This window comes from Podarcis raffonei, chromosome 4 (genome assembly GCF_027172205.1).
Source record: "Podarcis raffonei isolate rPodRaf1 chromosome 4, rPodRaf1.pri, whole genome shotgun sequence".
NCBI classification, from domain to species: Eukaryota; Metazoa; Chordata; class Lepidosauria; order Squamata; family Lacertidae; genus Podarcis; species Podarcis raffonei.
The window spans coordinates 53,370,716-53,384,144 of record NC_070605.1 but is presented as its reverse complement, the minus strand read 5'-3'; the positions used below and the strand labels follow the sequence as shown (position 1 = coordinate 53,384,144).

Below are 13,429 nucleotides of genomic sequence, written 5' to 3'. Positions count from 1 at the left end.
CCTTTCCAGTGATGCCATCAGGTCCAGCCGCCTTCCTCGGATTCACCATCCTCAATACCTTTCTCACCTCATGCTCCTCTACCGTGAATGAGGGGCCCCTATGGGCTGGTGGCTGTAATACCGGCGTCTCAGGTGGCTCCTTCTCGAAGCGAGCAAAGAAGAGGTTAAGCTCCTCCGCCAGCAAAGGGTCACCGTCGACAGCACCAAGGTTAGGTTTGTAGTTGGTAATGTGCTGAATCCCCTGCCACATCTGTCTTGTGTTGTTGCTCCTTAAATTGTCCTCAATCCTCAGCCTATAATCCCGTTTTGCCTGTCGAATACCCCTCTTCAAGTTTGCTCTTGCCACACTGTAAAGCTGCACCTCGCCTGACCTGAAAGCCCTGTTCCTTTCCCGCAACAGGCCCTGGACCTCTCTATTCATCCAGGGTTTCTGATTGGGATAAAACCGGATGGATTTGTTTACTGTGACAGTGTCTGTGCAGTGATTGATATAGCACAGAACTGCCGCCGTGTGCTCCTCCAGGTCTGAACGATCGAAAATATCCCAATTAGTTCTCTCAAAACAGTCCTGCAGCTGGTGAATAGCACCTTCAGGCCAGATTTTAACAGATTTTAATATTGTGGGAGCCCGTTTCCTGAGTGGGATATATGCTGGTACCAGGAACAAAGACATATGGTCGGACTGGCCCAAGTGTGGCAGCTGTAAAGCCCTATAGCCGTGATTTACATTCGAATAAACTTTATCTAGTGTCTTGTCCCCTCTTGTGGGACATTTCACATGCTGATAGAGCGTTGGGAGCACTGTTTTAAGTTCTACATGGTTGAAGTCTCCCGCAATGATGTGCACAGCTTCAGGATACTTGTCTTGCTGGCTGCTGATAAGGCTCTGCAGGCATCCCAAAGCCAAGTTGGCATTGGCATCTGGTGGCACGTACACACCAGTTAACATAACAGCTGTAAACTCCCTAGGGAGATAGGCTGGTCTACATTTAACAGCCACATATTCCAAATCCGGTGAACAGTGACTGCCCACAATCTTAGAATTATTGGACCAGCATTTGTTCACATATACGCACAGCCCCCCTCCTCTGGTTTTTCCGAAGTCCATGCCTCGGTCATGACGATGTACCACCCAGCCTTCCAACTGAATAGCTGTGTCTGGTATGGACGGTTGAAGCCATGTCTCAATGACAAATAAAACGCAGCAATCTTTTACAAGGCTGTTCTTTGCTGCCTGCAACCTCAATTCATCCATCTTGTTGGCAAGAGATCTCACATTGGCAAGAAATATGCTGGGGAGTGGTGGTTTAGATGGACTCCTCTGTAATCTTACCAGGACGCCAGCCCGACAACCCCGCCTTTGCCTCCTGTCTCTACGCCGCCTTCGCCTCCTCCCTGGAGGCATAGTAATCCATGGAGAGCCCGGCGGCCTGGCTACTCCCACCGGAACGTTATCTGGGCGAAAATAATCAGCTCTTACAGCTCGTTCACACTGTAACCCGACCTTCAGAAGTTCCTGCCTGCTGTAAATCTTTCTTGCCCGGTCAGACATACTCGGACCAAGCAAAAATAATAAAAATAATAAAAACAAAACAAAACGCTAAGGGAGAGCACTAAGCCGCAGCGTCTATGCGCGCCGCCATCTTGAGGTATAATATGCCATGTGGATTACTTCAGCATTGCCTTTGAACACACTCATGTCCAAAGTCAAGTGTCTCTATATCTGGTGTAATTGTTCTGAACCAAAGATAACATTGAATTACACTACAGTTGAACCTGAGCCAAGAACGCAGTCTTTTGTTCACCTTAGAACATTTAACAGTCGCTTTCCCCATAATATGATGTTAATACCTCTTCTAAGTAGGAGTGGAGGAAGGAAGAATCAACAGGACTGAATAGGCAAAATACAGTTGGTATGCCTGCCTAGATAAAATTCAATACAGAAAATATTTATTTAAATTATGCAAACTGTTATCTGTCATTGCATTCTTTCAAACCCAGCCAAGGTTTAAGGCTTGGCATGTGGAACATGCCACCTTTTGTCTTGGTAGAACAGTACGGCAAATTTCAAAGGAACAGCCTAGTATCTCTAGGACACTACATGACGGGATTATCACCTCTGTGCACTGGCCTTTGTTTAAATAGCCTTCCTCATTCTATAGACTCATTATTTCCATCCCCTGCTTCCTGGCATCTTCAACAGTCCTTTTCCATTTGGAATCAGAATGTCCTAAGCTACTGCATGCTGTCCCTCTCTTTACTTTTGTCCCTTTCCTTGCAGGATGATCTTCATACCACACTGATTAAGAAGAATGAAAAAAGTAATTGTGCTTAACCTGACCCATATTGCCCAAGTTGGCCAAGGCTAGGAGACCTTTTCCAATAAGTTTCCTGGTGTGTGCAGGTGTACCATAGCCAAGGACATGCATCCGGCAACAACCAGCCAGGAAAAAGGTATTTTCTGTGGTGGTACCCACCCTCTGGAATAGCCTTTCCCAACCCCCTCACCCTGAAACCAAGCATGTGCTGAATCTGCAGTTGAGGTTCATGCTGAAAACCAACTTATTCACCTTGGTGTTTGGTGGCTCATAATGCCAGTGATTTTAAGCTTTTGGTTTAAATTTATTATATATATATTTAAAATATATTGTATTTGCATTTTGCACACTACTTGGATGTGTGTTACAGAGCAGGCAGTATATATGTGTGTTTAAGTGTCATTTAAGAAGTGGCACTGAACTAAGCCAAACCTGTATCTATTAAATAGTTAAAGTAGTTTAATTAATAATTAAGTAGTTAAAAGGTCAGTTCTTCAGGTATACCTGCAAGGATATATTGCAGATCTTAAGGAAAATTATTTACAGGCTGAATCTTTTTTAGGTGGATATTATCCCATACTAGATTTCTGGAACATATGGCTCAATGATAGTGCTTTGCACCGCAATTCCTGTAGCACAGGAAAAGGCTTTTGCCCCAAAGCATGGAGAAGTACTACCAGTCAGACCAGGCACTGTACTGTGCTTCATGGACCAGTAATCTGACTCAACATTAGACCACTTCATATGCTTATGCATTCCTTTGGCTAGAGGAATGCCACTGAAAATAGCTTCCCATGATGAGCTACCCAGATGCCAATTGTAATGTATGGAAGATCTTTCAGCATAGATGGCTACTATTATATTGTGAAAGTCTCCAAGCTAACATTTCAGGTTCCCAGAGGCCACAGGCAGTATCATGGAGATGCATAATGTGATGACAGCCGCCTGCACAGTATAGGGTTTCTCATTTTTCCAATCTTAGGTTCAGTTTTCTACTTTCCCACAGTTTGCAATTTTTTAGCAAAGAAGCCCATGTGAAAATTATTCAGCATTTCAGCGTGTGTTTCTCCTAATAAGCATATTTTTAATATGCAGTTATGCATAATACATACTTTTATGCAAAACAATTTCCCCTAATATAATACATTTTGCATGTTGTTTCTACTAATATATACATTTTATGACACCTTACTTTAGCGTATGTATTTTCTGCACACATTTCTTGGCTCGGAAATCGCACTGCAAAATTTGGATAAGTACAAGTTTCAGATGATAGCTGTGTTTCAGTTTGCATATTGTTTCAGAAAGAGTGAATTAGGTTCATCTTTAAATGTGAACTGAATTGCATTTCTCTGCCATTTCTCTGCCTCTGCACAGGAACGTAATATGTGTCCCTCTTGCCAGAGTGGTGTCCGCTGCAGTTAGCAGAGGAATGTATTCCCAAGAAACAAAAGGAAGTCCTATTGAAATGAATGGGAGTCACAGAGCAGCAGTTGTAGTGCTTGAGATGACCAGTGGCATGGGATCAAAGAGAAAAACACCGAGTTCAACAAATAAACCACATTTACAGAGCAATCCAATGCATGTTAACTCAAAAGTACCGGTAAGTCCTACTCATTTCAGTTACGTGTGCAAAATATTGCAGCCTTAGTAAACGACTAAGAATCAAGCATTTGCTCAATGTTCTACCATTTCATTCTTCTTTCAAAAATGTGTAAGCACATCAAATCAGTTATTACAACAAATGGGAAACAAAATTTCAAAAGAGATCTGTACACTATTTTGTAATTCCTGGCACATATGGGATGCATTATTATAATAGCAACAAATAATGAAGATGTATGGATTACATATGGATCTTTGTTTCTTTGGAATTCAAATATAGTGAATAATAGTACTTCTCATTTTTCGCATGCATATGATGTCAGCTCTTTTCTGATCTGAATCCAGCTTTCTTTCTCCAGTTGTTGTTTTTTAAAGAAATGTCTGAATTGTTAGATACTTGGATTTTCAAAAAAGTGCAAACTGCAAGAACGATGATCCTCTTATAAGACACATGTACATTTTTTGCAAACTGGGTGGAACATAATAGTAAGAATATGAATGCACAACTAGCAGGGATGTAGTTTATGTAGGTTCTGCAAGTAAAGATGCTATGTAACTTTATAGATCACATTTTCATTCATGGAGATCAGTCTCTATAGAAAAACTGCCAAAACAATGGCAGAATATGACCCGTGCATCACAGGTACAGAGATGGGCAGCTGCTGTATGTCATAAACTGCCTAACAACCATATACATCCCTTCAAACATTACAAGAGACACTTTCCCCTAAACACATATCCTTGGAAATAGAGCCTAGAAATTTCAGCAGAACTTCCGAAGTATGTGTATGTGGAAATCACAAAGGAAGAAAAAACTGGCCTTAATTGTGCTTAACCTGAAAGTAAAACCGATTTAAATCTTCTGGGATTACTTCTAATCAATGTTTTAGGATCAGAATGCAAAATGTACTCTAAGTAACAATGATTTCAATTACACTACTGTTTTCAAGTAAAATCTACAGTTTGCAACCTTGGAGATAGAAAGAAAGTGATAAACTTATTGTATCAACTTCTGCTGTTTAAAAATGTGTTCAATCTTCTGAACTGACACGCCAGCAACAACCTGTACAGTATTAAATAGTCTTGTTTAACACATCCTTTGCAAATGGTGATGTAAATGGTATCTGTTCCTTAGGCCTCTGAAAAGTGGGTATTTTGTCTTTAATACATGAACCACATTCAGGCTAACAGTTGAACTTCACATGTTTCAAAAGTGAGCAAAAGTAATTAAATCTGCAATCATTTCATCCAGCTGTCACAGCAGGCAAATAATTTTTTGTAGAGTGGTGATGGTAAGTGTTGGGGTGAGGAGTCCAGTACCAAGTCTGCTGAGATACAGTACTGATGGAAAAATCAATGACCCAGGAAAGTATGCCACTTGATAATCTTAATTTGAAAGCTCAAGATCTGTGCAGAGAAGAAAGGGCTTAAGCAAGGTTTCCCCCCCCCCCAACTCTATGTGCACCATTAATCTCTCATTACTGGAACCTGTTACAGATAACTGTTCCACAATTGATTAACTCTTTGAATTTCTCAAACTGTAATTTTTATTTATTTTTTCCAAGTACAGGTTAATTGCATCACCTAAGGATTTTGCTGTCAGATGAAGTTTTACAGTTTTTCTTAACCAAAAAATGTGTGCATGCACACACACACACATATGTCCCCCGCTTTCCCCCCTCCAAGTACATATATTTTTTCATATTTAAATCATTTTATTTTAAACATTAATGGTGTTCTCTAGAAATATGTATTTATTTTCCCTATAAGTCAACAGTTACTGCAGGATGAAAACTCTGGACCCTCTCCCCCAACTGAGAGTATGTGAACAGACATTTACATAATTTAGGAACAAGTATTTGATTTTCAAAATCATTAAGCTGCTGTTCATGTGTGTGTGTGTGAGAGAGAGACAGAGAGAGAGAGAGAGAGAGAGAGAGAGAGAGAGAGAGATCAATGACACTTGGTATCACTAACTGCACTCATTGTTAGAGACTGTCTCTTTAAAAGGATTTGCTTTCACAAACTCAGCCGAGCTTATGAAAATCTACCCTCTGCTGCTGAAAAAGGAAGAGAAAGTTTGAGGCAGGTCAGCAACTTTAGATGCTAAATATTTATAATACTGTAGCGCTGTTTGTAATTCTTTAAGAGGCAAAGAGTATTTGACTTCTAACTCTGCTTGGTTAAAACTAAGGATTACATTTATGTATTTTTTTAAAAATCTTATAACCGAAAGACTTGTATGCCTATTTGGGGCATAACTTCTCTCTCTTATAAAGAAGGTTAATTCCCGCTGAGCAGATCAATGCTTCAATAGTTCTATGCACCATTTTTTATCCGAAAAACAGGCATCATGTTATGGGTCTGCAGATTGCAGCCTTCGGAAGGACAGCATATGCAGGAGGAGCTTGCGGCAAGGCCTACAGTGTTTACCAGCTCATAGCAGTCAACGGAAGACTTTCCCATGAAATCCAATCACAAAATAGTTGGTGCAGTAAGTATCCCATTTCAAAATGTAGTCTAGATGCTGATTTGACTTTGATAATGCAATCTGTATTTTTCTGAGCATGCTATTAGGGTGGCCACATGTCCTACTTCACAGAGGACAGTCCTCTGTTTAAGGGCTGCCATGTCCAAGTCTGAGTTAAAGGGAGGGACAGCAGGGGCTTGAAGCAGACTGAGTGACCTAGTCACAGTCTTCCTCAAAGTGGTAAGGTGTATTTCTTTTTTAATTATAGCAACTGGATTGTATCCAATGCAGTGCTAAGTAACCATCTTGTCAGTACCAGGATTTCCACTTGCAACAGGACTTCCCTCCCTCCTTCCCCTGCTCCCCCCCCCAGTACATATAGAAATTTTCATATTCAAATCATTTTATTTTAAACATAAATAGTGTTCTCTATAAATATGTATCTATTTTCCCTATAAGTCAACAGTTACTGCAGGTTGAAAACTCTGAATTCCACCCTCCAACTGAGAATGTGTGAACAAGCATGTACATAATTTAGGAACAAGTATTTGATTTCCATAATCATTAAGCTACTGCTCACAATATTTTTACTTCAGAATAGCCCCGCTGATGTAGGGGAATCTCTATACATTATAAATAAGTAGCCTGAGAGTGCCCTCAGGCAATCCTAACTTCAGGTTATGCCCCCTGGGTAGTACAGGATACTTCAAAGCTCTTTGGCAAACCACAGAGCTATGCTGTCAGTAAATAATGTCTGTGTAGTGATTCCTTCGCAGTGTGAGAGGCCACTGGAGAGAGGCAGAAATGAACCTTAGCCAGAATCCTATATTCATTCAGTGGTTGATCCTACCAATTATGATGGCATACCCTGCTATTTTTATAGGAAAAGAGGTGCCAGAACTCACCATGAACACCTTCCTTGTTCTCTTATAATGGCAATGGCATCCACCTGAAAGGTGCCGGAACTGATGAAAAAAGTCCCAATGGCATAGCATTATGCCCACAAAAAATGCCTCACATACCCACCATTTCCCCCTCCAGTCACAACAATAAAGCAATTGCAGGTACTGGATGAGCTCCAAGCATCCAGACTGGCCTTTGATTTGCCTTAATAGTAAGGTTTCAGGCTGGGACTTTGCCTGGGCTACTACAATCTTCACTGACTCAGACTTACCCTCTTAATTCTGACCAACTTCCTAGATCCCACTTATAGGCTTCCTTCAGCTCCATGTGTCTGTGTGCACATGTACATGCTCTGTGCAACATTAAAATTGCATGTGTATGAAATCATTGGCACCCCAGCAGGACTTGAACTCTTTTTCTGGGGAGCCTCTGTATTCTACACACATTCCTCCTGGCAATTCAGGCCATAGATTGTGCAGTTCTCTACTCCTTGGAGCATGCTTCTGCACTTTGTTTATACTTGATAAGGCGAGGATGTGGTTGCTGCATTCTGGTGGGTGCCCTTGCACATAGATAACATGAGGATGTCATCAGTAGTTGGTTGTGGAGTTGCTAAGGTTACTATGGAGGTATTACATAGTAAGGTTACTATGGTCAATGTTGCTACATTAAGCGTTTGTTGCTCAAGTTATTGTTGTGGTGTTGACTCTGCTGCTGGTTTGGCAATGACAATGTTATGTCAATGTTAGTCCTAGTTTAGTGGCTACTCAGCATACTGGGACCATAGGACTGTCCTGCTGGAACAGTAAGTTCCACTAATTTAAACAGAGATTGTTTCCAAGAACTATAACCTTAGGCACTTCAAAACCAGAGTCCTATTGGAAAGAAAGAAAGAAAGAAAGAAAGGAAAGAAAGAAAGAAAGAAAGAAAGAAAACTTGGCACATTGTTTATGAGTATTTACTCTAGTACATCCATGTGCAGTGCCAAATAAAATACCCTGCAATGCATGCCAGCATAGCATCATAGTTTATAATCAAATCCTGGTGTTGGAATATTGGATCATATCCAATATTCTCTATCCTGGAATTATATGCAAGTAATATGCGGGTGGCGCTGTGGTCTAAACCACTGAGCCTAGGACTTGCCGATAGGAAGGTTGGCAGTTCGAATCCCCGCAACAGGGTAAGCTCTCATTGTTCTGTCCCAGCTCTCGCCAACCTAGCGGTTCAAAAGCATGCCAAAAATGCAAGTAGATAAATAGGTGGGATAAATCTGGCGGGAAGGTAAATGGCATTTCTGTGCGTTGCTCTGGTTTCGCCAGAAGTGGCTTAATCATGCTGGCCACATGACCCGGAAAAACTGTCTGCGGACAAAAGTCGGCTCCCTCAGCCAGTAAAGCGAGATGAGCGTCGCAACCCCAGAGTCGTCCGCGACTGGACTGTCAGGGGTCCTTGTCCTTTACCTTTTTAAAGACGTACAACCCAGTCTTACATGTATTGCATGTATAGAGGTTGTAGCTCAAGGAAATGATGATAACCTTTCTTTCAATGCAAGGGATCATTTCACATTCAAATTTGCACTGGTCCATCATTAGACCTTATGTTACTGGCTCAAGCAGTTCTGCAGCTTTTACAGAGCTCAGTACAAAAGAACTACATGTAATATTTGCCATGTAGCAGTAGCCTTGTGCAGTTTATTTTTAACAAATAGCCCAGGGTGAAGGCTGAGCTGGATTGGGGCCATGGCATTGTGGTAGGGGAGCTGGCTTTAACCCTGACATGATAGGAATCAGCCTCCATCTTTGCTTGCTATTTGCAATGGGAGGAAAGTTCCTATTGACAATTTTGTTAAACAAAAAGCAGCTACACAAAGCCAAATTATGTGGCATGGATCACATCTAGTTTGGCCCTTAATTTAGGCTTAAATCCCATTGAAATCAAGCTAGTTGCAATTAACTTTGATCCCATTCATTTCAGGGTTTGCCAGATTGCCGATGCGGGCCATAAATATAATTCTGGCAACCAGCTAGGAAACTCCGATCATAGGAGTAATTTTTTTAAAAGCTGCCTGCAGCATAGCAAGGCAGAGACTAAATCTTGAAAAGTGGCACTAGGCTGTCTCTTATGCTTTCTCTTTTATATTTTATTTAAGGTACTTATTAATTACCAAAGCCTTGTAGTGCTGTAATGTTACTTTCAGGGGGGAGGGGAAGAATAAGAACCATGTTCTTATTGTCCATTTCCTGTGCAGATCTAGCAGTCTTGATTAAGTTGTGTTCCTTTTCAAGGCTACAGTGTTAATACATGGATCTTTTTTAATGCTTGTGTGTGGGTGAGGAAAATCTTTGAATTCCCATTGACTCATATTTGCCCTTTGGCTTCATAGTGGAGGTCTGAGTTTTGGTACACTTAAGCCATGCTAATGGTTTCTCTAGAAGCCTGTTTTGGTGTAATAGTAATAATAATAATATTTGTCAGCAAGTCCCACGAAAACAGTACTGAATGCCTTATTCCTCTGCTGTGTTTTAAGTATTCCAGTTGCTGTGAAACCCCAACCCCAGTTTAAACACCTTAACCTTTCACTGATCAACACAGTAGTCCTACGCATACTTACTTAGGTGTTAGTCTCATTTAACTCAATGTGACTGACCTCTGAGCAAACCATGTACAGTATTGAGTACTGTATCTATTTATCCACAATTCAGGTAACTCGGTTAAACATAGAATCGTAAGAGTCATAAAATCGTAGAGTTGAAAGTGACTCAGAGGAACATACATATATCATTGTATCTAAATTGGGGCAATAATGTCAGTATAACAATTCTATCATATGCTTAGAACAATGCTATTCATAATTTCAAAGTTTTATAATTCATAGAGCACATATACAAGATCACCAGTATGATGCTATTTCAGTCTAAATTAATTCAAAATAATTTCTGCCTTGTTTCATGTTTAGGTTTCTTAAGTTGGCTAGAATTTTCATTCTGCACACAACAGCAAGTACTAAAATAGCATTCTTTGGTTCTGTGCTGGTGTGTTTGTTGGTTTTTAAAGCTTTCTGACTAGTTCTGAAGAGTTTTCAGCAGCAAATAATTCATACACCATGATCTTGTCTATTGTGCCCCTAGTCTGGGCTCCTGCAGATTATATCTTCCAGGACATTTACTTATGAATGTAGCTTTCTTAAGCATGAATGGCAAATCTTTCAAAGCACATCCTCTACCCTTGATGAGCCATTCTAGTCTAGCCATGAACCTGCACCCACTTACAGTGATACTATTCTAGGCTGCAGCCTTCCTTCCTGGCCTTGAGCTACCTAAAGACTCACACACACACGCCTAAGCAAGCAGCTGCACACCATGTATCTGGTCACTTCTTCAGGATCACATGTATTCATTCACTGCATCCCATCCCTATGGGCCCCATGTACCGGGGCTGGCACAAGCTCAGCTGTCAAAATGACGTAGGCAGCAATATGGGGGTTTTCTATACCACAGCAGCTAAGCATTCCAGAGAGTTCATCTTCATTCACAGCATGCAGTCTACCAATGAAGCACATCCAGTACTCCCTTTTATAAAATGAAATGGATCTTGGTTCAGGTTCAATGGGAATCCACCTACACTTCCAGTTCCATAGGTGTTGGTTGTGGGGATTAAATGGTGGGCAGAACATTATTTTGCCTATGGTAAGACACAGTGGATTCTCCAAGTAATGAGTATAGCAACCCTAGCTAATGTACAGCACCTGGCAGCTTTGGGAATGGACTTCAAAAGCATTATCAGTTCAAGATCTCTAATGAAGTTGGTTTTTCTTGGAAATGTTTTGTGTTCACCTGGCAAAACCCTTCTCTCTCTCCTGAATGAGGTTGCAAAAAACTAAATAAGCTGAGCATGGGTTTAAGTATTAAGCAAAATATATCAATACATTTGTATTAGAATTGATCTTCCCTTCCCCCCAATACAGCCTTAAGTAGTTGCACTATGGAGTAAAGTTTTGTACTTAATTCTGTGCAGAAGGAATCAGGTACCTGTTGAATTTCCTGCCTTAGGTGAAGAAAAAGGAAAACCACCGTCCCTGCAGTGTGCCTATATGCCAGCTGTTGAACCATCCAGCCCGTTTCAGAGGGAGGCTCCCCTCGCTGGTGCTGCCCGCGCCCACCTGCCTGCTGGCTGCCCTGCCTGGCGATGCGGCTGAGACTGGGCTGGCCAGTCGCCCACCCGGCGCAGCGGTTGTTGCCCTTACCTGAGAAGTCCGCCAGCGCCGCGATCTCTTTGGTCCAGACCAGGAGCAGGCAGGAAAGGAGACTGAGCGGCAGCCTGAGCTCTACCTGGCGCCGGCTTGGATGCTGCCCAGCAGCCTCCAATTCACTCATGGCGCGGAGGGAGGCGGGGGGTCCCTGCAGCCCAAGCCGGTCACATGACGGCTCCGGCCCCCAGCCGAGAAAGAGAGAAAGAAAGAAAGAAAGAGTGTGCGTCCCTGTCCTTCCTGGGAATGGGGACGCCGCAGCCGCTGCCTCAGCCAGCGAAGGAAAGGGCAAGGCTCCTGACAGGGAAAGGGAAAAAGTCCCCGCGCAGCTTCTTTCCCTGAAGAGGAAGTCCCTCTCAGCGAGCACTGACTGGCCCCCGGCTGGAAAAGTGAAGTGCGTGTGAGACGCTGAGTGTGTGTGTGTGTGTGTGTGTGTGTGTGTGAGAGAGAGAGAGAGAGAGAGAGAGAGAGAGAGAGAGCGCGCGCGCAGGGGTGGCAGCGAAAGGGAAGAGCCGCCGCTGGCACTGGCGTCGAAAAGCCAACGCCAGCCAGCCAGCCAGTCAGTCGTTGGGTGCCGACCACGCAGCACCTCCCAGCCCTCGTCCCGATTAGTATACATCACCTGCTCCCTCTCAGCCTCATTCCTGTCTGCGCTCTCTCTCTCACGGCTTTGCCATTCCCGCCCCTCAACTTCCCCCTTTCCCCCAAAAGTTTGCAAGATTAGCACGGAAGGCACTTAGCACAGCAGCGAATAAATAAAAGGAAAACGCCACAGCCATTCTGAGGACGGCTGCGGCTGCTGCTGCTGCTTTGAAAGCGAGGACCAGGATCTGGTAACTTTCAGGCGGAAGACGCCGCCAATTAAAGCCTTCTGCGTCGAACGTCTGGGGAGGTTATGGTTTTGGTGCGCACGTGTGAATATTATTATACTTATTCTTTTGTTCTTAACTGGTTTATCTTTATCAGCCTGGATAGCTCAGTAGGTTACCTTGACGGATTTGTTTAGGAAGGGCCTTCCTAGGAAGGGCTGGGCGTAATTCCACTTGGAACTCACTGAGGCTTGTTTCTGAGTAGACATATATAGGATTGCATTGTGCACCAGCAAGCAGGTGAAAATGGAACTAGGGCTGCAATCCTTTTCCCATTAAACTTCTTAGTATGTTATCTATAAATTGCATTGCAAATGCTGGATAGAAAGCACAGGAGAGTCACGTATTATTTCGCCTCCTAGTATCAATGTACACTCTCAGAACATGGTGCTGCTTTGTCACTCATGGTGAAATAAAAACATTGGCACAACACTTCACAGTTGGTGGTGTAGAGTTTTTCCAATAGAGTGATGAAGACTGTAGGAAAAAAACCCATACTGTGTGAAGCAAGGTGTACCTGTATTTCCCCAGGATACATACAAGCACAAACCATAATTTCTGCTCAAGAAAAAAAAACAACCCCTATACTCCCGGCTTAGAAATGAAATTTAAATTCCTATCATGAAAACATTTCTGTGTAAGAATTAACACACTTCAGGTATATAGAGTGTAACATGTAATGATCCTGCACCAGTGGCAATGGCCATGATGACGTTGGAGACTGCTGATGCAAGTGATGCTAAAGATACATTTGCACAGTTTACCAACATTTAATGAAGTACTGCAAGTTTGTACAACTATACTTGATAGTTGTAATTAGTATTGGACAAGTAGTATAGTATTCTGCAATTCTTCAGCACCTCTCAATATAGCCTCTAAATGCTTTGTGGATTTTATTTGGTAATAGTTGGTGTGTATTTATAATGGTACCAGTGTATATTTTTACTTTAGTCCCTTCACGTCTCTCCCACATTGGTCTCTACAGCCACAACTGGTGCTGTAACTCCCCAACGAT

The 13,429-nt window shown here is 42.3% G+C and overlaps 1 protein-coding gene and 1 long non-coding RNA gene across 5 annotated transcripts in view; one reads left to right on the top strand and one right to left on the bottom strand.

Moving 5' to 3' along the window:
- EVA1C (eva-1 homolog C) overlaps positions 1–12,329 on the bottom strand; it is a 44,600-nt gene extending 32,271 nt beyond the window's left edge. The window contains exon 1 of one of the 4 annotated variants that reach the window (XM_053386595.1): positions 11,543–12,329. In XM_053386595.1, the coding sequence (XP_053242570.1) occupies positions 11,543–12,164 (622 nt within the window). In that variant the 5' untranslated portion in view covers positions 12,165–12,329. The remainder of the gene's footprint in view (positions 1–11,542) is intronic. The other 3 variants (XM_053386594.1, XM_053386593.1, XM_053386596.1) reach the window with 3 other exon arrangements.
- Positions 4,891–7,885, top strand: LOC128412973 (uncharacterized). Its single transcript, XR_008330210.1, has 3 exons — positions 4,891–5,136; positions 5,934–6,012; positions 6,272–7,885. It is a non-coding gene; the product is annotated as an uncharacterized LOC128412973 (long non-coding RNA).
- Positions 12,330–13,429: the final 1,100 nt, after the last annotated feature.